This window comes from Oncorhynchus tshawytscha, linkage group LG19 (genome assembly GCF_018296145.1).
Source record: "Oncorhynchus tshawytscha isolate Ot180627B linkage group LG19, Otsh_v2.0, whole genome shotgun sequence".
NCBI lineage: Eukaryota > Metazoa > Chordata > Actinopteri > Salmoniformes > Salmonidae > Oncorhynchus > Oncorhynchus tshawytscha.
Genome location: NC_056447.1, coordinates 7,111,997 through 7,136,748, shown reverse-complemented (window position 1 = coordinate 7,136,748; position 24,752 = coordinate 7,111,997). Strand labels below are relative to the sequence as shown.

The 24,752-nt window shown below is 43.2% G+C and overlaps 1 protein-coding gene across 1 annotated transcript; it reads left to right on the top strand.

Annotated features, from left to right (window-relative positions):
- Positions 1-8,190: 8,190 nt before the first annotated feature.
- cln6b (CLN6 transmembrane ER protein b) lies at positions 8,191-23,926 on the top strand. Its single transcript, XM_024380295.2, has 8 exons — positions 8,191-8,721; positions 12,505-12,619; positions 13,028-13,126; positions 18,863-19,051; positions 19,552-19,607; positions 20,721-20,843; positions 21,880-22,008; positions 22,220-23,926. Exons 1-8 carry the CDS (start codon positions 8,660-8,662, stop codon positions 22,368-22,370), a joined length of 924 nt encoding a protein of 307 aa, XP_024236063.1. The 5' UTR covers positions 8,191-8,659; the 3' UTR covers positions 22,371-23,926.
- Positions 23,927-24,752: the final 826 nt, after the last annotated feature.

The window sequence follows — 24,752 nt, the reverse complement described above, 5'->3', positions numbered from 1 at the left end:
ATTTATTCATGATGAATGACAAATAATTGTCTAAACATTAACAGTGATTCATATTTGTTCATATTTAAGTGACATTTGCATTTCATTCGTTTTTTAAAACATGTTACAATGTCAAATACATTCCTAATGCAAATCACACAATATATTGGCTTATAAGGACAAGTATAGTTTAAGGGCGATGCAAAGGTGGGGTTGGGAGAACTCAGTAGGGTCTGTAGAATATATAGCCTATATGGTGTCATTTACTGGGGCTCTGAATAATATGGAGTGTTGCTGGCCTTTTACTGTGGCAAAACCGCTTAAAATGGGGTGCCTGGGGCCTCATTTATAACCGTTGGGTAAATGTAACACTAAATAGATGTGTACACGATTTCTGAAAAGACTGCGCACCCACCAAAATGTTGAGATTTATAAACTTGGCACATGGCATACGCATGTTTCCCCTTATGAATTATAAATCAGATCTTCCGTCAAACTATGTGTGTGTGTTCAAACATTATATAACTCCACCTGAAAAACACCCATCATTCACCTTTTATGGTGACTATAACGCCCTTATTTGCTGTATACTTTGGAAGTACTGGAATTAGGCAAGACAGCATCTAAAGGAAATAACAATGCATTGTGAACTTGATCAAATGTCTTTGGAGGTGTTCTCAGAATGTTTTCTTTTGCAGTGACATTTGCTTTATCTGTCCATTTCTGAAATAGAAAAACAATTGCTAATTGTTGTGGATATTTTGAATGCAATAGTCTTGCATTCACTTTTCCCCAAACCTAAATATGTTGAAATCTGAAATATTGTCTACTAATAAAAAAGAAGAAAACTACAAGTAGGCCAACTTAGAGTGGTAGCCTACACAATTCAATAGGCGCAACAGTCTGTTCACCTGTTAAATTCTACTGTATGTTTGAAAACCGTGCTTCCTGTCAGATACATAGAGCAAGAACTTTAAATTATAATAATCTATCTAATAGGCCCAATTAAATGAGATGTACATGGGAATTTGTTTTGTATGGCTACTTCAGGAATATGAACTAAATTGTCTCAACATGGCTAGAAAAGGTGAAGAATTTATTCTGTTAATCACGACTCAGGATAAGACCCAGATGCAGACAGTTCGAATAACAGATGTTTATTATAAAACAGGGTACAGGCAAACGACAGGTCAAGGGCAGGCATAGGTCGGTAGTCCAGGGCAGAGTCCGTAAGGTACCGAGTGGCAGGCAGGCTAAGGGGAGGCAGAGGTCAGTAATCCAGGGCAGTGGCAAAATGTACAAAAAAGTAGGCCGGGTCATGGTCAGGGCAGGCAGAATGATCAAAACAGGCATAACTAGAAAACAGGGGCTCAAGAAAACAGGAGTACAAAAACATGCTAGTAGACTTGACGAGACAAGACGAATTAGCAAAAGACAAACAGAGAACACAGGTATAAATGCACAGGGGATAATGGGCTACCGAGTGGTGCAGCGGTCTAAGGCACTGCATCTCAGTGCAAGAGGTGTCAGTATAGTACCTAGTTTGAATCCAGGCTGTGTCACATCAGGCCGTGATTGGGAGTTCCATAATGCGGCGCACAATTGGCATAAACGTTGTCTGGGTTTGGCCGGAGTAGGCCGTCACTGTAAATAAGAATTTGTTCTTAACTGACTTGCCTAGTTAAATAGACATTAAATAAAATTAAAATGGGGAAGATGGGCGACATCTGGAGGGGGCTGAAGACAAGCACAAAGAAAGGTGAAACAGAACATGGTGTGATGCAGTAATGGTTGTGATATATGTATTAAGTTTAGAAATGAAATATTGTCTTCCCGAGAAATTGGACATTACAGTATTAGGTGTAGTCTACACACGTCAATGGAAAAGGTGAACTGTCTGTTCTACCGTTAATCTGCGCTTTGGATCGGATTGGATAGAACAAAATACTTCTCATTAAATGAGAGATGGGACAAATGGTACCCTATACACACTTGTTGTAGGCCTATAGGCTATTCCGCAACACGAGTAGCCTATGAAACCATCACAGTTTGAAAAGATTAGGAATGTTTTATTTCAGAATGCAAAGATAAGAAGAAGAAAAAATGTCAGTCATCACTAATGGAAAATGTTTGCATATTGTTGTTATTTAGTTAGGCTACATGTTTTCTTTGCTATGAATAATCGTGACATACTGTATATTCACCATTTGCACAAGGCTACTACTTTTGCCTTCTTGCAATGCAATACTTCAACAACTAGAAACTGTGCATATGCATTGTCTAAAGTTTGCAGGAGGATAAGCACATTCTCATTTATAAATGGCAACTTGTGTACGTATGTTTTGGGGCATATTTTGTGCATATGCAACATTTATAAATGAGTTCCCTGGACATTATATTGTACAATTAGAGCACTGTACAGGAAAAAACTATTATTTGTGCCGATGTGGGGTAGGGAGTACTCAGTAGGATCTGGGTCATGGAATTAAAAAATAAATACAAAATACAAAATAAAAGTCCCCCACATTATTAGAATATAAATAAATAAGTGTCTATAACCTGTATTTATTGTTAATATGAAAACGTTTTGTCCAAACACTAATAATGATACAACAATTCATATGTTTTAACATTTAGGGTTGGCAGGTAGCCTAGTGGTTGGAGCGTTGGACCAGTAACCGCAAGGTTGCTAGATCAAATCCCTGAGCAGACAAGATAAAAATCTGTTGTTCTGCTTCAGAACAAGGCTGTCATTGTAAATAATAATTTCTTCTAAACTGCCTTGCCTATTTAAATAAAGGAAAAATATTTCATCAACATAATGATCACAGTGTTCAACAGAACCGAATGTAATAGCATGGTATAATGTTACTGTAAGACCTGTAAGACAAAAACACCAACAGATTTTTCTCTCATGTGGCCAAAATTCAACAGGGCACGTCACCAGGTAAAATACACAGAGGCTATGCTATAGTTGAACACAATCTTCTCAAAGAAAGAGTTCATTGTACATCATTCGAAACAACACTGTATAACACAAGAAGATCTAAATGCATATCCCCATGAAACGGTCGTCACCAGCTTCTATACCCCCAGAAAGTCATAAACCCCACCAATTTCTAAAAGGTATCTTCTTCAAATTTGATTTAAAACATAATCCTAACCGTTTTACTAACCTTAAACACACTGCTAACCTTATTCCTGACCTACAATTAACTTTGTGACTGTGGAATCGGACTTTGTGGCTGTGGAATCGGACTTTGTGGCTGTGGAATCGGACTTTGTGGCTGTGGAATCGGACTTTGTGGCTGTGGAATCGGACTTTGTGGCTGTGGAATCGGACTTTGTGACTGGGGAATCGGACTTTGTGACTGTGGAATCTGACTTTGTGGCTATGGAATCTGACTTTGTGACTGTGGGATCTTACTTTGTGACTGTGGAATCTGATTTAGTGGATATAGAAGCTAGCGGAAACCCCTTCTAACTGATTGAGACCAAATGGTTGACATGCAGATGTTGCACCGACTTTTCACCGGTAAAACTTCAATAATTATTATTCACGATTGAATGCGGTAGTTTTTTTGTCTTACAGTAACGTTATACAATGCTATTATATTCGGTACTGTTATGTAGAATACTATCATTATGTGATCTTGCAGACATTGATTCAGCTTTCATTTAACTTGAATACACGAGCATAATTTGCCCGAGTAGCCTGTCTCTACGCATAGTATAGAATATACACGTGCTGAACGTATTCACATGCGCAGGTGATATTTAGTACAGAAAACTGAAGATCCCGGAAAATCCGAGATCCGCAGTGACGTACATTATTTTATTCATGTTTTTTGTGTGTTTAAAATAAAATAAAATACTATCACATTACAAATGTAGTGATAACAGACTGCATTTGAAACTTCACGCACTGTAAAACTTTTGGATGACTTATTAAATAACTGTATCGTAAGAGTGGGTATGCTTGTGCATTAATAAGCACACCAAAGCACGCCAAAGACAGCATTAACGACAAGTAATCAAATTAAGATGGCACTTCTAAAAGCCTATTTCACACCATAGCCTGCTGAATTTGATAATTAATTCATTCATTTTAAAAAGTAATTTAAGTATGGATCCCAATTATCTGCTGCCAAGGAAGCAGCTACTCTTCATGGGGTCCAGCAGTTATACAATTTTAAAAACATTACACATTCACAACAGATTTCACAACACATTCACAACATATTTCACAATACACCATGTGTGTGCCCTCAGGCCCCTACTCCACTACCACATATCTACAACACAAAATCCATGTGTACATGTGTATAGTGTGTATGTTATCATGTGTGTATGCATGTGTCTGTGCCTGTGTTTGTGTTGCTTCACAGTTTCCGCTGTACCATAAGGTTTATTTATATCTGTTTTTAAATATAATTTTATTGCTTGCATGAGTTACTTGATGTGGAATAGAGTTCCATGTAGTCATGGCTCTATGTAGTACTGTGTGCCTCCAATTGTCTGTTCTGGACTTGGGGACTGTGAAGCGACCTCTGGTAGCATGTTTTATGGGGTATGCATGGGTGTCAGAGCAGTGTGCCAGTAGTTCAAACAGACACCTTGGTGCATTCAACATGTCACCTCTTACAAATACAAGTAGTGATAAAGTCAATCTCTACTCCACTTTGAACCAGGAGAGATTGACATATTCATTTTTATATCTCTGTGTACATCCAAAGTGTTACATCTGCACCTGCCACGCCCTCTACTGCTCATCCTGTCTCCCTACCCTGTCGCCCCTCCCCCAGTGCTCTCTTCCTGTGTGATTGTGTGGGTGGAGACAGGTGTGCTGGAGGTAGAGCAGATCCCCACCAGTTGCAACCTGTTCCATTATCAAGACCTCTACAAATACTCAGCCCTGCCACTTCCACTCTGCCAGATCGTAACCTCTGCTCAGTCAGTCTGCAGTTTGAGACGTTTGTTCCTGCATAGATACTGTTTTCGTGTTGTGCCTGTTTTCCCTTGCCTGACGCTGAATTCTTCTCTGCTACAGTTCTGTCCGCTCTGACTCTGGTCCCCTCTGGTTGACGATGTCAACCTCGGAGCTTGCAAAGCCTTTTTGGTACAATGTTCACTAGTATACGAGCAACAGCCCTTCGCTTACGCTACCGAGCCGGCCAAGATTTCCTTCCTGATCGGCAGCCTCTGTGGAGCAGCGCTTTCCTGGGCAACGCGGTGTGGGAGAGACAGTCCCCCATCTGCTCCTCCTACTTCAGCTTCACAAAGGAGATGAGAGGAGAGTCTTTGACCACCGTGTCTGCGGTAAGGATGCCGCTAAGCTACTCCTGTCTGTCAGTCAAGGCTCCCATATTGTCGCTGAGATGGCAAGCGAGTTTCGCACCCTCGCCACTGAGAGCGGCTGGAATGAGGAGGCCCTTCAGGGAGCATTTCAGTAAGCTCTCACTGAGACCATCAAGGATGAGTTGGTGTCCAGGGATGAGCTAGATGGACTCGAGGAGCTCATCTCTCTCGCCATCTGCATCGAAAGCTGTCTCCATGAGCGTCGGAGGGAGAGTGCAGGTAGGGTTGCATGCCCCATCACGACATCTGCTTCTTTGCTTGGTTCTCCTCTGACTGCCTCCCTTCCCAAGTCTCTTCCAGAACCTGAACCCATGCCACTCGGCCGGGCCTGTCTCTCACCTGAGGAGAGGCAGCGGCGAATCATCACTAGGAGCTGCCTATACTGTGGTCAGATTGGTCACTTTGTCTCCACTCGTTCCCTGCGGCCAACAAAAGGTATATTGTAACCAAATCGCCAGCCCATCTCCCCTTGCTAGACGGCACCCTTGTGTGGCAGAGCCAGGCTCTTCCTCTGCCTGCGCTTATCGACTCGGGCACCGACGAGAGTTTCCTGGACCGAGGTGTCGTTATCCAGTTGGGCCTGGACACTGTTCCACTCGATTCACCCCTTGATGCCAATGCTCTCAACGGACAGCTCCTCGCCCGTGTCTGAGAGAACTGTCCCTGTCATCCTGCGTCTCTCTGGGAATCACCAGGAAAGGATCAGTCTCCACATAATCGACTGCCCTCTCTTCCCTGGATCTTGTCCATCCTTGGATAAAGCTGCACAATCCACAAATTGACTGGACCACCAGAAAGGTAACCACTTGGAGTTCATTTTGTCACTCAAATGATCTTTGTTCTGCACTTGCCCCTGCCTTGTCTGTGCCGCAGTCCTTTCCACAATCTCCGGACCTGTCATGAGTTCCTCTCTAGTATCACGATCTAGCTTCTGTGTTCAGCAAGCACCACGCCCTGTCGCTGCCGCCTCATCGGCCGTACAACTGCGCAATTGATCTCCAGCCTGGAGTTCCTCTCCCCTGTAGCCTGTTGTATAACCTCTCTCGCCCTGAGCAGGAGGCTATGGAGGTGTACATCCAGGATTCCCTGGCTGTAGGACATACAGTATCAGGCCTTCTTCCTCTTCGGTAGGTGCTGGATTTGTCTTTGTAAAGAAAAAAGGATGAGATGCTGAGGTCGTGCATAGACTTCTGTGGGATGAATAACATCACTGTGAAGAACACGTATCCCTTGCCACTCATCAGGTCAGCTTTTGCCCCCCTCCATGGTGCCACGGTGTTCACCAAACTCACCCTCCGGAATGCCTACCACCTTGTCCGCGAGTGGAAACCGGCGTTCAACACACCACTGAGTATTTGGTCATGCCTTTTGGTCTCACTAACGCCCCTGCTGTTTTCCAGAACCTAGTCAATGATGTACTGAGGGATGTGATTTGATGCTTCGTTTTTTTGTGTGGATGACATTTTGATTTTCTTTCTAAGGTCTCTGAGGCTCACCAGCAACACGTTTTCTAATGGCTGTTGGAGAATAATATTTTTGTTAAATCTGAAAACTGTGAATTCCATGCTTCCTGGGTTATATTATTGCACAGGGATGGTTACGTATGGATCCCGCCAAGGTCAGGGCAGTCAGAGTAGCCTGCACCCTTAAACCTGAAGCAGCTTCAGCATTTCCTGGGGTTTGCACATTTTTATAGATGATTCATCCGCAACCCCAGCCGTCTGGCAGCACCTCACACCGCCACCTCCACTCCGTTCCACTGGACCCCTGAGGCAGAGGCAGCTTTCCTGGAACTCAAGTGCCGATTCACTTCCGCTCTAGTCCTCACTCAGCCAGACCCAGAACTCCAGTTCACCGTGGAGATGGATGCCTCCGATACCGGGGTAGGTGCTGTTCTGTCTCCACGTTCCCCCCTGTGATCAGAAGCTCCACCCATGTGCATTCCTTTCCCGTAAGCTCTCATCTGCAGAGAAATTATGACATTAGTAACTGGGAACCCCTGGCAGTGAAGCTAGCTCTTGAGGAATGGCGTCACTGGCTGGAGGGTTCTATTCTCCCCTTCGTCGTGTGGATGGACCACAAACCTGTCCTTCACTGGAAATGGTTTAAAAAAAACTTCTTAGCAAATAGCAATTTCTCAAGCAATACATTTACTAGGACTGTCTGGGAGTGGTCTGAGTGGGGAGGGGACAACTGAATGCTAGCTGTTATTGGCAGAGGTTTGGCACTGTTTTTCTTATTGATGTAGCCCAGCGGTTAGCATGTCGGGCCAGTAATCGGTAGAGATTGCTAGTTCAAATCCCAGAGCTGACAAGGAACCGTCTATCCATCTGCCCTTGAACAAGGCACTTAACCTTTATTGCTCCAGTGTTGCTGTCAATAATGGCTGATCCATGACCCCACTCTCCGAGGGTGTCTCAGGAGGAGTGGGATATGCACAAAAAAAAAACTTTCCCGTTGTAAATGTGTGAAACAGAACAACTATAAGCACCCACAATTTGACCTTAATATCATGTTTGCACAATTTTGTGAATATCTCGCTACATGTCCCATTCACAGCCTGGATTCCACTACTGCCCTTTATAGTATTATAGAGATGATATAGATATTATAATAATGCAGAGATAAGTTTTATTTTTATTTTTTACTGACCATTCTTGTACATGAGGGCACCTTGGTTTGATGGGAGCCGGCTATATATATGTACCGGGCCGGCCTAAATTGCATCCTATCTGCTCTACTCTGCCAAAATCAGAGATTATGCCCCTGATAAAAAGGGGATGGGGAAAACAGATTAACGGTTAATCTGCAGGCTACTGAACCATTTCATTTCAATATCCCTTTAGACTCACACAGACTCATAGAACTGAAACACGCAATTTCAAAATAGATTCACTCCGAACTGTGTGATAAAATTTCAGAACTCTCTTCAAGACACGGGTTAGACTTTGAGGGCAAAAACAGCCTGTGTCAACTAATGCTGAGGAGAGGAATATTGTGTAAACTATTGGAGAGTGTGGGACTCTCATCTCGTCAAAGGCTATTATGTTACAGATTGTCACTGAGCCTGTCAATCTCTATTGTTGCGCCACTTTGCAAGGAGAGCAACGGTGAGCGAAAGAAGAGGTTTTGAGGTCGGCATTGTTATTCGGATTGTTGACTCGTCAATTATTCACCACAGATCTACAAATGGCTATTTCCTTTGTGAAATCTTATTTTAGCAACTAGTTCCTTGACCAAGTTCAAAGGGACCGGTGGCTGCCAAGTCGGGTCTGAAAGAAGTGATATCGAGGAGAATCTTCATGGTTCTGTTGGAAGGGGGATGCACGCGTCGATGCGGAAACGGCAGAGCTATGCTATGCAGTCGTCAACTTTTCTCTCTAGGTTTGAAAAACAACTTTTTAATATAGCATTCGAAAAACCTCATTTAAATAGCCATACCTAACCAACTCATCCAATTGAATTGTCTGCCCTTTACTGGCCTTCCCTACCTTTCATATGCATGACCCCCTCACACCTTAAATGTTAATGTCAACATTACGATTATTAACAATTCCATAAGTAGACATATTAAAGCCTAATCATCACCATGTATCTGTAAATAATGCCATACAGTGCACTCTTAAAAAGTTAGAACCAAATAAGGTTCTTGAGAGCGACGCCATAATGGAACCATTTTAGGGTCTCTGAAGAACCATACATGTGATGGTTCGTTAAAGGATCATACAAAAATCCCAAACCAGAAACGTTTTGACCCTCCAGGACCAGATTTGAATAGCCCTGCTGTCGGGTTTTAAGCCTTATTTGCATATTTCCCAGGGTGCCTTTTGAGTGAATGTTAGTTACCAGTACCACCCATGACTGTTTGCTAGTGACAGAGATATGGTTGTTGCATTCATTCATTTTCAGTCCTGTGGCCTTCACCAAGTGAGAGCCTAACTGAATATGTTGTTATTCATTTTATTCTTTTAAGGGTCTGATTCTGATCAGCAATAAGCACACGTCAATTAAAAACAATTCCCCTTTTATGCACTTTTCTCTATGGGTATTCTGACCTTGAACCTAAGCATGAGGATAGCATGCTATTCACCCGCTATTCGTTTGGGGTGGAAATCAAATAAATTAATGTCGAGTGGAGGTTTGTCTACAGATACACCATATTCTGACCTGGACTTATTTCACTAATAATTCCACCACCTTTAAGCGCAAGGAAACCATGAATAAGGTCTAGCGAATCTACCGGTTCCAAGTGGAAAAAGCATCTACTGTATTTTTTACAATAGAAATAACACAATTCTCCATGTACTGTAATTTAGAACTTGACTGTCTTAATGTATTAATGATAGGCTACCCCGACATTCTGTTTCCTACTTATATCACGTTAGATATTAGCCACTATCAGTACCAGCCATCAGTAGGACTAATAACCACACATATTCAACTGCCAATGTACTGTTAGTCTCCTTCATTTGGTATAGCCTACATTATCATTTAATTTAATTACATTGTTTAGTTTACCTTCATTTGCTTCCTTTGCAAACGCTGTCACGGCCGCGTGGTTGTTGCTGAGGATCATTATTAACAGTTGATAATATTTTTAAAAAGACAGGGAGGCTAATTAAATCGTTATGGAGCGGAGATCCAAGCCTTAACAGTTTTAACCCGACGCATGGCGCAATATTTGACTGTGTCATCACGCAGTTCCATGGTTAGTGGAGGCAATAGATGAGGGTATAGCCTACTTTTGTAACCTATTCGCCCTACTATAATTCTGTGAAAACTAATCTTCCAACATTACCATGGGTTGAAGAACTGAATGTGGCAAATTTATGAATGAATAAAACCACTCTTTCCATTCTTTCGTGCTTAAATGCTTCCCTAAACCTAAATAATCCGAATTTTCAGAGTTAAAAAAAAAAATCTACCAATTGGTGATGAAATTAATATGCATACTTGGCTTTCTTTCATTGATGCCTAATATTCTGAACCCGTTCTCACGATATATGCAAGTCTGTCGATGAAATTCAAACTTAAAAGGTACACCGTATTTAAAGGGATGGCTTAAGATAAATGTACTGAAAACCCTACTGAATAAAATCTCCACGAGATAATCTGTTGGCCGGCAAGTGGGAGGGTTTTCTGTGGTTGAATTAAATGTATTCAGAGTGCGCAAGGTACCCGCACCTTCAGAGGGCATTACGCGACTGAATAAGGTAAGGTTGAATACCAAATACTGTGACGTGCAAAGGAAAGGCGTGTGTAAGAAAGCTGGAATCGGGTCCTAAGACAATAAAATGTATATTTCATATTTATTTTGCGGACATAGTTTTACCCTAATACAATGGCCTAAAACTCATAGTTTACAGGCCACATCGGGCCTGCAAGTTACGTTATGCTGGCTTGCAAAGTGATTGTAATTGTAATTCGTATTGGCATCCAGCCAGAGTGGGGATATCCAACATTTTAACATTTTTATTCACCCACAACCTGCATTCAGAATGTTTGCCAGGTTGGAAAAACTAAGATATGAGACTACCTTAAGCATCTAACTGGAACAACCATTTCAGGAACGGGTGCAATACGACCAAGTAGGAGATTGGAATAGTTTAGAAAAATGTATGAAACAAGATATTGAAACAAACAATTCTTAGAATCAACCTGCAATAGAGCATGCTGGGAAATATAGTTAATGATGGGTCTGGTTTTGGTTAAACTCTGGTGTCAATAACCAGAGTTTAACCAAAACCACATCCATCATTATCATATTTCCCTGGGGTTATTTTACACTGAGAGTTAATTTAACTCCTTAATCAACACTAAGAATGTTACACTGAAAAATCAACACAAGTTGACACTGGCCAATTTTCTGTGTTCTATGAAAGGGACACATCTGCAGGCTTCCATACAGTTCAAGAACCTTTTTAGAATTAAGAAGAATCGTAGATGCCATGTCAAGAACCCCACACTTCACAAATGTTGTTTTTTTGGGGCAAGAGTTCTCCAAGGAACCTTAAGAGCTGAGGAATAACCATTTAAGAACCTTTCTTTTTGTATGTGTATTATCATACATTATCTAACCAAGGTATAGTTCCCCTATTGTGCATACTGCAAGTAAGTGCTCAAATGCCCATTACCAGGCGTTTCCTTTCCTTCTGTGGGATTAACAGGGTCAGTCCCCATGAGTGAATGTGTCACATTAGTCTGAAATATAGCCCACAGAAAGGTGATACTATGGCCTGCCAAGTGCAGCTGCTGCCTCTCCTCTCTTAGCTCCACTCAGGAGTACTGACCTTAGGAAACCAGCGTGCAGGAGGAGCTTGTTCTGTCGGGATTTGAAAGAGACAAATCGGATGAGATTAGAGTTGATTCTCCAGGCCGTGCCAGGATTGGGAAAGGGAAGAGGTCCTCTCTGCCACAGGATCAGGACAGGCACTCATTTGTCACCCCAACCAATGCTGATGCTCCACATAGTGTGCACAGAGGCTCCCATAATCCGACTTCCAACACAGGCAGCTGAATGGAAGCTAAGGCCAAATGGGTTCTGCTAGGGAATGTGTGGAGCCAGCAGTGGATCTCTCACTCTCAACTGCATGTGTCTTGTTTCATGACCAAATAAAGACAATAAACTTGAGAGAGAGAGATGACAGCAGCGTTGTTGTTTTGTTCTTTTGTTGGCCTTGTTAATGTTGGGGCCAGGAGGAACAGCTGGGATTCAAAAATGCCAGAAGATGGTCTGATGTGTAAAGCCTAATATCTTACAGCAGAGAAAGCCTGTGCAGACCTACTGCTTAAGACTGTAGAGGAGGCATGCCACCCAACCCTGTGTATATAATGTGTATCCACCCTCCCTCCCTCGGGATTCTCTGTCTTTGAACACACATCTCTCCTCTCCTTTCCAACAACTGAGGTTCCTACTCTTTCAACGCTGTCTCTGAACTATACATACTTTGTTTAACCAACAAAAACATATTAGGGACCTAATGCACCCTGCAGAGAGTAAAGCTGTGCACCTAGCTTCAGGGTTATTATTGATGTCAATGCAAGAGTTCAAATTTAAAGTCGGAGCACATAATCATTTTAACTTTAATAATGAGATTACTTGTCCTCCTAACACACAACAGGCATGGGTCCATATTGATCTTATTTTGTCCTCCTTATACACAATAGGCATGGGTCCAGAGACATGGACTCATCTCTGCTGAAGCCCAAGTTTCACCTGGACCTGTGGGTCAGTTTCACCATCCAGAACTGGCTGCTGGACTTCGGGAGGCCCATTGTCATGGTGAGTGAAATACAAATAAAAAGTATTATTGACTTGAATGGCAAAAGTCTGGTCTAGTAATTCTATTTATATGACTACAACTCAATTGGTTGTCGGAGGTTGTGCAGTAGCACTTTCATAATATGGCCTATTCCATCTTAAATGTCCAGACGGGTTCTAAAACAGTATCTGGTCACAATGAGTGGTTTATGGTAACTTTGACACACAAAAAAATAACTACAGGTACCTAGTATCAAATGTCATGTAGTGGTGCTTTTTTCAACAAGACCCCAGAAACCACAGTAATTATTAGGTCATTGTAACAATTACCATACTACCATGTCGTTTCTGAGTATATTCAATGCTTATTACATGTCCCTGTTGTGTATTGTTTTCCCCTCCTCTAACTGATTAACTGTATCTCTTCAGATCATCCTCCCTCTAGAGTGGTTCCCCCTGAACAGACCCAGTGCTGGGGACTACTTCCACATGGCTTACAACATCATCACACCCTTCCTGCTTCTCAAGGTAACCAATCATGGCACACAGAGACAGGGTGGTGTTCATTAGACACACCATAGCGATACGTTTCAAAACTGATACAAAAACAAGTGTTTCTTGTTGGACAAGTCCGGGTAGTACATTCCTGTTCTAGTTCGTTTTCTTCCTCTTGGTGCCTAATGAACACAAGGCACGACAACCCAGTTGAATGCTACATGATGAGGGCACGCTGCTGTCCCTCCAACATTGGCTTCTCTGCAGGCACTCTGGCAGTTTATAAGGGACACTTTGAAGGCATTGACATTAACTTGCTAAAGCAGATGCCAGCTCCACTCAGCCAGGCCAGTAACGGGAAGGTCAGATGGTCGTTTACTCGTTTAATGGAACATCACGCTCTCTGTAGCCAATGTGAGTAAGACCTTTAAACAGGTCAACATTCACAAGGCCGCAGGGCCAGACGGATTACCAGGATGTGCACTCAGAGCATGCGCTGACCAACTGGTAAGGTAAGTGTCTTCACTGACATTTTCAAACTGAGTCTGTAATAGCTACAAATCAAATCAAATCAAATCAAATTTTATTTGTCACATACACATGGTTAGCAGATGTTAATGCGAGCGTAGCGAAATGCTTGTGCTTCTAGTTCCGACAATGCAGTAATAACGAGCAAGTAATCTAACTAACAATTCCAAAAAAAACTACTGTCATACACAGTGTAAGGGGATAAAGAATATGTACATAAGGATATATGAATGAGTGATGGTACAGAGCAGCATAGGCAAGATACAGTAGATGATATCGAGTACAGTATATACATATGAGATAAGTATGTAAACCAAGTGGCATAGTTAAAGTGGCTAGTGATACATGTATTACATAAGGATGCAGTCGATGATATAGAGTACAGTATCAACGTATGCATATGAGATGAACAATGTAGGGTAAGTAACATTATATAAGGTAGCATTGTTTAAAGTGGCTAGCGATACATTTACATCATTTCCCATCAATTCCCATGATTAAAGTGGCTGGAGTAGAGTCAGTGTCATTGACAGTGTGTTGGCAGTAGCCACTCAATGTTAGTGGTGGCTGTTTAACAGTCTGATGGCCTTGAGATAGAGCTGTTTTTCAGTCTCTCGGTCCCAGCTTTGATGCACCTGTACTGACCTCGCCTTCTGGATGGCAGCGGGGTGAACAGGCAGTGGCTCGGGTGGTTGATGTCCTTGATGATCTTTATGGCCTTCCTGTAGCATCGGGTGGTGTAGGTGTCCTGGAGGGCAGGTAGTTTGCCCCGGTGATGCATTGTGCAGACCTCACTACCCTCTGGAGAGCCTTACGGTTGAGGGCGGTGCAGTTGCCATACCAGGCGGTGATACAGCCCGCCAGGATGCTCTCGATTGTGCATCTGTAGAAGTTTGTGAGTGCTTTTGGTGACAAGCCGAATTTCTTCAGCCTCCTGAGGTTGAAGAGGCGCTGCTGCGCCTTCCTCACGATGCTGTCTGTGTGAGTGGACCAATTCAGTTTGTCTGTGATGTGTATGCCGAGGAACTTAAAACTTGCTACCCTCTCTACTACTGTTCCATCGATGTGGATGGGGGTGTTCCCTCTGCTGTTTCCTGAAGTCCACAATCATCTCCTTAGTTTTGTTGACGTTGAGTGTGAGGTTATTTTCCTGACACCACACTCCGAGGGCCCTCACCTCCTCCCTGTAGGCCGTCTCGTCGTTGTTGGTAATCAAGCCTACCACTGTTGTGTCGTCCGCAAACTTGATGATTGAGTTGGAGGCGTGCATGGCCACGCAGTCGTGGGTGAACAGGGAGTACAGGAGAGGGCTCAGAACGCACCCTTGTGGGGCCCCAGTGTTGAGGATCAGCGGGGAGGAGATGTTGTTGCCTACCCTCACCACCTGGGGGCGGCCCGTCAGGAAGTCCAGTACCCAGTTGCACAGGGCGGGGTCGAGACCCAGGGTCTCGAGCTTGATGACGAGCTTGGAGGGTACTATGGTGTTGAATGCCGAGCTGTAGTCGATGAACAGCATTCTCACATAGGTATTCCTCTTGTCCAGATGGGTTAGGGCAGTGTGCAGTGTGGTTGAGATTGCATCGTCTGTGGACCTATTTGGGCGGTAAGCAAATTGGAGTGGGTCAAGGGTGTCAGGTAGGGTGGAGGTGATATGGTCCTTGACTAGTCTCTCAAAGCACTTCATGATGACGGATGTGAGTGCTACGGGCGGTAGTCGTTTAGCTCAGTTACCTTAGCTTTCTTGGGAACAGGAACAATGGTGGCCCTCTTGAAGCATGTGGGAACAGCAGACTGGTATAGGGATTGATTGAATATGTCCGTAAACACACCGGCCAGCTGGTCTGCGCATGCTCTGAGGGCGCGGCTGGGGATGCCGTCTGGGCCTGCAGCCTTGCGAGGGTTAACACGTTTAAATGTCTTACTCACTTCGGCTGCAGTGAAGGAGAGACCGCATGTTTCCGTTGCAGGCCGTGTCAGTGGCACTGTATTGTCCTCAAAGCGGGCAAAAAAGTTATTTAGTCTGCCTGGGAGCAAGACATCCTGGTCCGTGACTGGGCTGGGTTTCTTCCTGTAGTCCGTGATTGACTGTAGACCCTGCCACATACCTCTTGTGTCTGAGCCGTTGAATTGAGATTCTACTTTGTCTCTGTACTGGCGCTTAGCTTGTTTGATAGCCTTGCGGAGGGAATAGCTGCACTGTTTGTATTCAGTCATGTTACCAGACACCTTGCCCTGATTAAAAGCAGTGGTTCGTGCCTTCAGTTTCACACGAATGCTGCCATCAATCCACGGTTTCTGGTTAGGGAATGTTTTAATCATTGCTATGGGAACGACATCTTCAACGCACGTTCTAATGAACTCGCACACCGTATCAGCGTATTCGTCAATGTTGTTGTCTGACGCAATACGAAACATCTCCCAGTCCACGTGATGGAAGCAGTCTTGGAGTGTGGAGTCAGCTTGGTCGGACCAGCGTTGGACAGACCTCAGCGTGGGAGCTTCTTGTTTTAGTTTCTGTCTGTAGGCAGGGATCAACAAAATGGAGTCGTGGTCAGCTTTTCCGAAAGGGGGCGGGGCAGGGCCTTATATGCGTCGCGGAAGTTAGAGTAACAATGATCCAGGGTCTTTCCACCCCTGGTTGCGCAATCGATATGCTGATAAAATTTAGGGAGTCTTGTTTTCAGATTAGCCTTGTTAAAATCCCCAGCTACAATGAATGCAGCCTCCGGATAAATCGTTTCCAGTTTGCAGAGAGTTAAATAAAGTTCGTTCAGAGCCATCGATGTGTCTGCTTGGGGGGATATATACGGCTGTGATTATAATCGAAGAGAATTCTCTTGGTAGATAATGCGGTCTACATTTGATTGTGAGGAATTCTAAATCAGGTGAACAGAAGGATTTGAGTTCCTGTATGTTTCTTTCATCACACCATGTCACGTTGGCCATAAGACATACGCCCCCGCCCGTCTTCTTACCAGAAAGATGTTTGTTTCTGTCGGCGCGATGCGTGGAGAAACCCGCTGGCTGCACCGCTTCGGATTGCGTCTCTCCAGTTAGCCATGTTTCCGTGAAGCAAAGAACGTTACAGTCTCTGATGTCCCTCTGGAATGCTACCCTTGCTCGGATTTCATCAACCTTGTTGTCAAGAGACTGGACATTGGCAAGAAGAATGCTAGGGAGTGGTGCACGATGTGCCCGTCTCCGGAGTCTGACCAGAAGACCGCTTCGTTTCCCTCTTTTTCTGAGTCGGTTTTTTTTTTGGTCGCTGCATGTGATCCACTCGGTTACACTGGTTGTAAGGCAGAACACAGGATCCGCATCGCGAAAAACATATTCTTGGTCGTACTGATGGTGAGTTGACGCTGATCTTATATTCAGTAGTTCTTCTCGGCTGTATGTAAAGAAACCTAAGATGACCTGGGGTACTAGTGTAAGAAATAACACGTAAAAAAACAAAAAACTGCATAGTTTCCTAGGAACGCGAAGCGAGGCGGCCATCTCTGTCGGCGCCGGAAGTAGATTTTACAGTCACCTCTCATGGCAGACCTTGTGGATCTACATGTTTCAAGCACCTTATTCCCTGTGCCCAAGAACGCCAAGGTAATTTTCCTAAATGACTACCGACCCGTAGCACTCATGTCTGAGACATGAAGTGCTTTGAAAGGCTGGTCATGGCTCACATCAACACCCTCATCTGAGAAACCCTAGATCCACCCAAAGTTGCATACCGCCCCAAAAGATCCACACATGACACAATCTCTATTGCACTCCACATGGCCCTTTTTTTTAACCTTTATTTAACTAGGCAAGTCAGTTAAGAACAAATTCTTATTTTCAATGACGGCCCAGGAACAGTGGGTTAAATGCCTGTTCAGGGGCAGAACGCCAGATTTGTACCTTGTCAGCTCGGGGATATCGAACTTGGAACTGATCCTCAACAAGGGGCACCTCAGAGGGATGCATGCTCAGTCCTGTACTCCCTGTTTACCCATGACTGTGTGGCCAAGAACGACTCCAACACCATCATTAAGTTATCCGACGACACAACAGTGGTAGGCCTGATCGCTGACAATGATAAGACAGCCTATAGGGAGGAGGTCAGAAACCTGGCAGTGTAGTGCCAGATCAACAACCTCTCCCTCAACGTGATCAAGACAAAGGAGCTGATTCGTGGATTACAGGAAAAGAAGGGCCGAGCACATCCCCATTCACATCAACGGGGCTGTAGTGGACCGGGTCAAGAGCTGGTGTTCACATCACCAACAAACTATTATGGTCCAAACACACCAAGACCGTCATGAAGAGGGCAAGACAACGCCTATTCCCCCTCAGGAGGGCAAGACAACTATTCCCCTTCAGAAGATTTGGCATGGGTCCTCAGATCCTCAAAACGTTCTTCAGCTGCACAATCGATAGCATCCTGACTGGTTGCATCAACACCTGGTTGGGTATCCGCTCGGCATCCGACCGCAAGGCGCTACAAAGGGTAGTGCGAACGGCCCAGTTCATCACTGGGGCTAAGCTTCCTGCCATCCAGGACCTCTATACCTGGCGGTGTCAGAGGAAGGCCCTAAAAATTGTCAGACTCCAGCCACCCCAGTCATAGACTGTTCTCTCTACTACCACACGGCAAGCGGTACTGGAGTAACAAGTCTGGGACCAAAAGGACCACCTGAATAGCTTCAACCCTCAAGCCATAAGACTGCTGAACACTTAATCAAATGGCTACTCTGACTATTTTTATTGACCCCCTTTTTTGTACCGCTGCTGCTACTCGCTGTTTATCTATGCATAGTCACTTTACCCCTACCTACATTACATGTGTATATATGACCTCAGTTACCTTGACTAACCCGTACATTGACTTGGTACCGGTACCCCCTGTATATAGCCTCGTTATTGTTATTTTACTGTGTTACTTTTTTTGTTGCTTTAGTTTATATAGCAAATATTTTCTTACTCTGTATTGATGGTTAAGGGCTTGTAAGCAACGATTTCACTGTAAGGTCTAGCTAGACCTGTTGTATTCAGCGCATGAGACAAATACAATTTGATTTGTCCTGTCTCAGATAAAACCCATTCACACGTTGGCCTGAGGAAGCTGAAAGATCATAGCTGTCAAGTTGAACAGAGGAACATAACCTTTATGTCCCTGCTGGCCTGCCATCTCCAACTAACCCCCCTGTTGAAATTGTGCCCAGATGGAATTTCACTGCCCAATTCTTTCCCATCCCTCTTTAGCTGATCGAGCGTAGCCCCAAGACCCTGCCCCACGTCGCCGTGTACCTGTGCATCATCACCTTTGTGATGGGCGCCAGCATTCACCTGGTGGGTGACTCCATTAACCACCGCCTCCTGTTGAGTGGTTACCAGCTCCACTTGTCTGTCAGAGAGAACCCCATCATCAAGAACCTCCAGCCTGCCTCTCTGGTACTCCACCATGACACCCTCTATACCTCTCTCATACTCAGGAGCACTTGTCTTGACCAGCGCGCAAGCTGGTTTTAATTACACCTTTACAACCAGTTTAAGGCTTATGTGGAATTTTGTAATTTCAATCAGTTTTTCCAGGATGTTATTACAAGGTTGTAACAGTCATTTCATCCAGTTTAGCTGTAAACCGCTGGGTGGAGATAATGAGTGTCCTCCCCACCCTTACCCCACACAATAACAAACCAGTAACCAGCCTACTACATTGTGCATAGTCAATAACACTGTGAAAGCTGAATGTAAAAGCTGTGAAAGTCAAGGACTGCCATACTCCGCTGAATACTGTGTGTAACTTTTTACATTGTTTTTGCTTATTGGATAGGCTTCTTTTTGTTTAAAGACCAAACATGAAATTGTAGTACTCATTAGCATTATTTGATTGGATTCTATTTTGGTAATAGCAGAAATGCTATACCTTTACTGTCCTCTTCTTCCCACAGATAGATTCCTTTGAGCTACTTTACTATTATGATGAAAAGCTTGGCCATTCTATGTGGTAAGGAGCATGTTTGCTCGAAACTACACTACAGTTCAAAAGTTTGGTGTCACTTAGATATGTCCTTGTTTTTGAAAGAGCACATTCATTGTCCATTAAAGTAACATCAACATTTAATGGAATCTCTACATAGGCGTACAGAGGCTCATTATCAGCAATCATCACTGCTGTGTTCCAATGGCACGGTGTGTTAGCTAATCCAAGTTGATCATTTTAAAAGGCTAATTGATCATTAGAAAACCCTTTTGTAATTATGTTAGCACAGCTGAAAACTGTTGTTCTGATTAAAGAAGCAATAAAACTGGCCTTCTTTAGACTAGTTGAGTATCTGGAGCATCAGCTTTTGTGGGTTCGATTACAGGCTCAAAATGGCCAGAAACAAAACTTTCTTCTGAAACTCATCAGTCTATTCTTGTTCTATTCCATGCGAGAAATTGCCAAGAAATGGAAGATCTTGTACAACGCTGTGTACTACTCCCTTTACAGAACAGCGCAAACTGGCTCTAACCAGAATAGAAAAAGCAGTGAGAGGCCCCGGTGCACAACTGAGCAAGAGGACAAGTACATTAGAGTGTCGAGTTTAAGAAACAGACACCTCACAAGTCCTCAACTGGCAGCTTCATTAAATAGTACCCGCAAAACACCAGTCTCAACATCAACAGTGAAGAGGTGACTGGGATGCTGGCCTTATTCCTTAAGAAATCAGCGGTTTCCAGCTACAATAGTAATTTACAACCTTAACAATGTCTACACTGTATTTCTGATCAATTTGATGTTATTTTAATGGACAAAAAAATGTGATTTTCTTTCAAAAACAAGGAGATTTCTAAGTGACCCCAAACTTTAGAACAGTAGTGTATCTTTACTTTACTGTACTGAATCAGATGAAAAAGGTCATTTCACCTTGCCCATAGCTATACATGAATTTATACCATTCAAACTGTGAATGTCATATGAGATTACATCTACGTGAAGACTGTCATAGATACATTGACATGATGTGCAGTGTTTGCAGCTTACCAGCATTTTAATCACTTTCAATTATTTAATCTTCCCTGGGAAAAACACAATTGAACATGATTGAAAATGTGCCTTTTTTCTTCTCTTCCATAGGTATGTTCCCTTCTTCCTCATCCTCTTCCTCTACTTCACTGGTTGCTTCACACACATCAAGGAGGAGAAGAGGATGCCGCTCGCTGCTTGGTTTCTTCTCGCTCCCAGCGCCGTCTACTATTGGTCAGCCTCTTTAGTGACACATCATATTATCACAGCCTGTAATGCTAGAATGTTTGTTTTGTTTCTGTCTGAATCCACTGTGATTGAACGCAATGACTTAGCCCTGGGCAAAGGGCAGGACACGTCAGTGTATCGTGTGTGTTTGTGAGGGAGGGAGGGAAGGAACGAAGGATGCACCGTACGTTCTGATTCCAATGGGCTCTTGTCCCTTATTCACCTCAGCAAAACTGACTTCCTGAGACTTGCCCTCTATCTGTAGAGTTCTTTATGGGCTGCGTTCACAAGGACACACAGGTGGTGCAGAGTTACAGTATTTCCCTTCAAAGGTCTCCTTAATGCTACTAAAATGTAACATGATGGAAGAGTTATCAGGTCAAATAAAAGGCACTGAATGTTTATAGGCAACATCTTGAATGGCTTTTATCCTTTATGTCAACTGTATGGGATGGTTCCGCAGTCACAGTCACAGATTACGACTAGTCCTCGACTAAAAAGCAAGCTCAGTGGAGAATCTCTATTGAAAGTACTTTTTAGTGCTAGGCTTAATATGTGTTGAGGAAACCTCCCCTATGTGTGAATATGAAATGTAGGAGTTGACAGGAAAGGATTTCATCCATTGTTTCCGAAGTAGTTTGATACTTTGGGTCCATTTCAATGAACGAGGCAAAGAGAGAGTATGGCCCAATCCCAAATCGACCTGTAGACTTGTGGAGATCTGAGAGGATTTGACCGGTGTAAGCAGTATAATAATAGATCCACCTTGCACTCTGATAGGATAGGTGGAAATGTCCCCATGCTTATATCAATTAAACATTCTCAGATCTCTACAAGTGCATTGATCTTAGGGTATCGGTGTCAATCGAGACAGATACCAAAAAGGCAGCAGCATAAGACCTCCACCTCCATCCAGGTACCTTGACTGCGTCATGTTCAAGGTAGCAAGCGGAAGAAAACTGTAACAGGGAGGGGACTTAAGTAACCCAATTTTTGTCGTCCATCACATGCGCTAAATTGAACAATGCTCTACTCTGTACAGGTACCTGATCACAGAGGGCCAGATCTTCATCCTCTTCATCTTCACCTTCTTCGCCATGACGGCCACAGTGATGCACCAGAAACGTAAAGGCTTTGTCCCTGATAGCAATGGGCTCTTCCTGCTCTACAGGTATAATAATGATACTGTTTCCGATATTGTTTGTTCCTTGTTTTTCTTTAAGAATATTTGGGGCGATTTCCCGGACACAGATTAAGTCTAGTCCTAGGCTAAAAACCATGGACTAGGACTAGGATTAATCCGTGTCTGAGAAACCACCCCTTTATTTAAAGTGAATTGAGACCTGAGCAAAATTCATTTTAAAATAAACTTGACTTGACAGTTTCTCCATCGCCCTGGGTCTGGTCAGCATCTGGGTGGCTTGTCTCTGGAGCGACCAGGTCCTCCGCAAGAAATACCGCGGGGTCATCTACATACCGGAGCCTTGGGCCTTCTACACTCTGCACATCAGAGACAAGGGGGCATCAGCTTGAGCAAGGCGAATTGCAGAATCTGTAATCTTGATCACATAATGAGTAGCTACTTTGGATGCAGGTGCACAGCAGAGACAATCAGCGTGTTGGATGGAATCAGTTTGAGCAAGCGAGGCACAGAATCACTTATCTTGATCACCCATAATATAATGAGTAGCTATCTGGGATGCGAGGTGATTTGCAGATTTTTCCCATTCCGACTGCAATGCAGTCGATCTCCAACACGCACAATCACTGGCTGCTCAAATGACTCACTCTAGTCATGTGTGCTGGGAGGAAAAGAAAGAGGGATAGAGCACGAGTTTACCTACTATGCAACAAAAATACAAAAGTAAGAGATGCTGAGGGGTACTGTACTCTTGGGACTGTGTCAAGAATTTGAATTATCTCCGAAGTGAAGTAACTTTCTTTTTTTTTTACTAAGGTTTAAGTTACCTAAGATAAATTAACTTGATTGCGTATGCAGATACAGATATGAAATTCCTCCATTGCTTATTTTTTTTACAGAGAAGTGATGTGGTGTAATCAATGCAAGCCCTGTTGATTGTGTCATATGTCTCAGAACAGTAGAGCTCAGAACAGTGGAGCTGAGCCAGCACCATCTGGCAACACTGAATGGAGACTGGAGAAACTGAATGTATGATTCTCCTGGGATTCCTGCAGAGATGCTTTTCGATCACACACACTCACCAGGGTTGGGGTCAATTCAATTTTGGGGTCAATGCCATTTCCAGTCAATTCAGGAAGTACACTGATTTTCCTTGTTGAAAAGCTACGGAATAGAATTGACCCAAACTCTGTTACACTATACCCTTTATCAGGATTGAAAAGTTTTATCAATGTTCAGAAGCAGATTTGATGTAGTTCCTTGCATGATATGAAGTCATCTTAGCTTTTATTATGATGTGCACCACCAACACTGTGAGGAAATTTTAGCTGACAATGTTTTATTATGGCTTGACTCATTTAAAATATATTTTCAATATTTACCTTTATCTTTTCCACCTTGTTTCATACTGTGTTCTTGTAGAATGTAAAGGTACACTCAGCTAAATGACAGCGCCAGAGATGAGCGAGATGCAACACTTTGCTCTCACACAGTCACACACAGTATCTGCGCATGTGCACGGATTCAGTTCACACTGTTCAATGTGGTAGCCTGGGCACCAAAACAGCCAAAGTTGAGGCTCATCGCTTTTAGTTGTTTGCAGAAATTGACCCACTATGCTGTTTCATTTCTGCATCATGTTGCTGAGTCTACCTTTAAGAGAGGAAAATATTGCCTAATTATTTTCCTATATTCCAATGTATATATTCTATACTGTCCTTGTCCAAACTATTGTTGTAGCCTATATAAAGCCATAAATAATGAATTATGTTTAGTTTGTGTTGTATGCTCACTCACACAAGTACAGATTGTAAGGTCTGAAATGTCCCAATGCGGCAAACTCAAACTGTTAGACATAGCTGTTATTATAACCTGGGTGGTTTGAGCCCTGAATGCTGATTGGCTGACAGCTGTGGTATATCAGAACGTATACCACGGGTATGACAAAACATTTATTGGTAACCAGTTTATAATAGCAATAAGGCAACTCTGGGGTTTGTGGTATATGGCCAATATATCACGGCTAAGGGCTGTATCCAGGCACTCTGCGTTGCGTTGTGCCTAAGAACAGCCCTTAGCCGTGGTATATTGGCCATATACCACACCCCCTCCGGCCTTATTGTTTAATTATAGCCCAATGGCCGCAAGATGGCGGTACTGTATTATTCCTTTTACGTTGTTTGTCATCTTATCTCCGAATTGAATGTGCACAGCCGGCAAGACACTCATTTCCCCCATGGACCGGCTCGTAAATAAAGCATCCACCATTCATGCTACAATGGCATCAGTTTCCTCCTTAAATCAATTTAATGGCTCGTCTATGGAAAGAAACAGAAAATATGTATACTGTCTTAATAAAACACAATTTTCCACCACTATGCTAGAGTGGCTAATGCTACACAGGGATGTTGCTTACCACATTCAGCCAATGATGTTGCAGCAGTCTGTTTTCACCCCTGGTCTGTTTAAAAAATAAAAGGTGTTGCTTACTAGTCAGAAGTTGGATCAAAGATAACCTTGAAAGTTCCATATAAATGCTTTTATATTTTTTATCTACAATTATTTTTAATTAGAAATTGAACATAGCAGTGTTTTGGAGGAGAGTGACTGCTATTTCATCTCTCATGATTTTAACATCTTTGTTCGTATTTGAAAAGACAATCAAGTCCTCCTTCAGAACACATTCAGCAAACTGGGGAAAAAAAATTGGTTTCCCCAACAAAATTGTTACACTTAAGATTCAAATTCGCAAGTATACAACGACACAGCTAAAA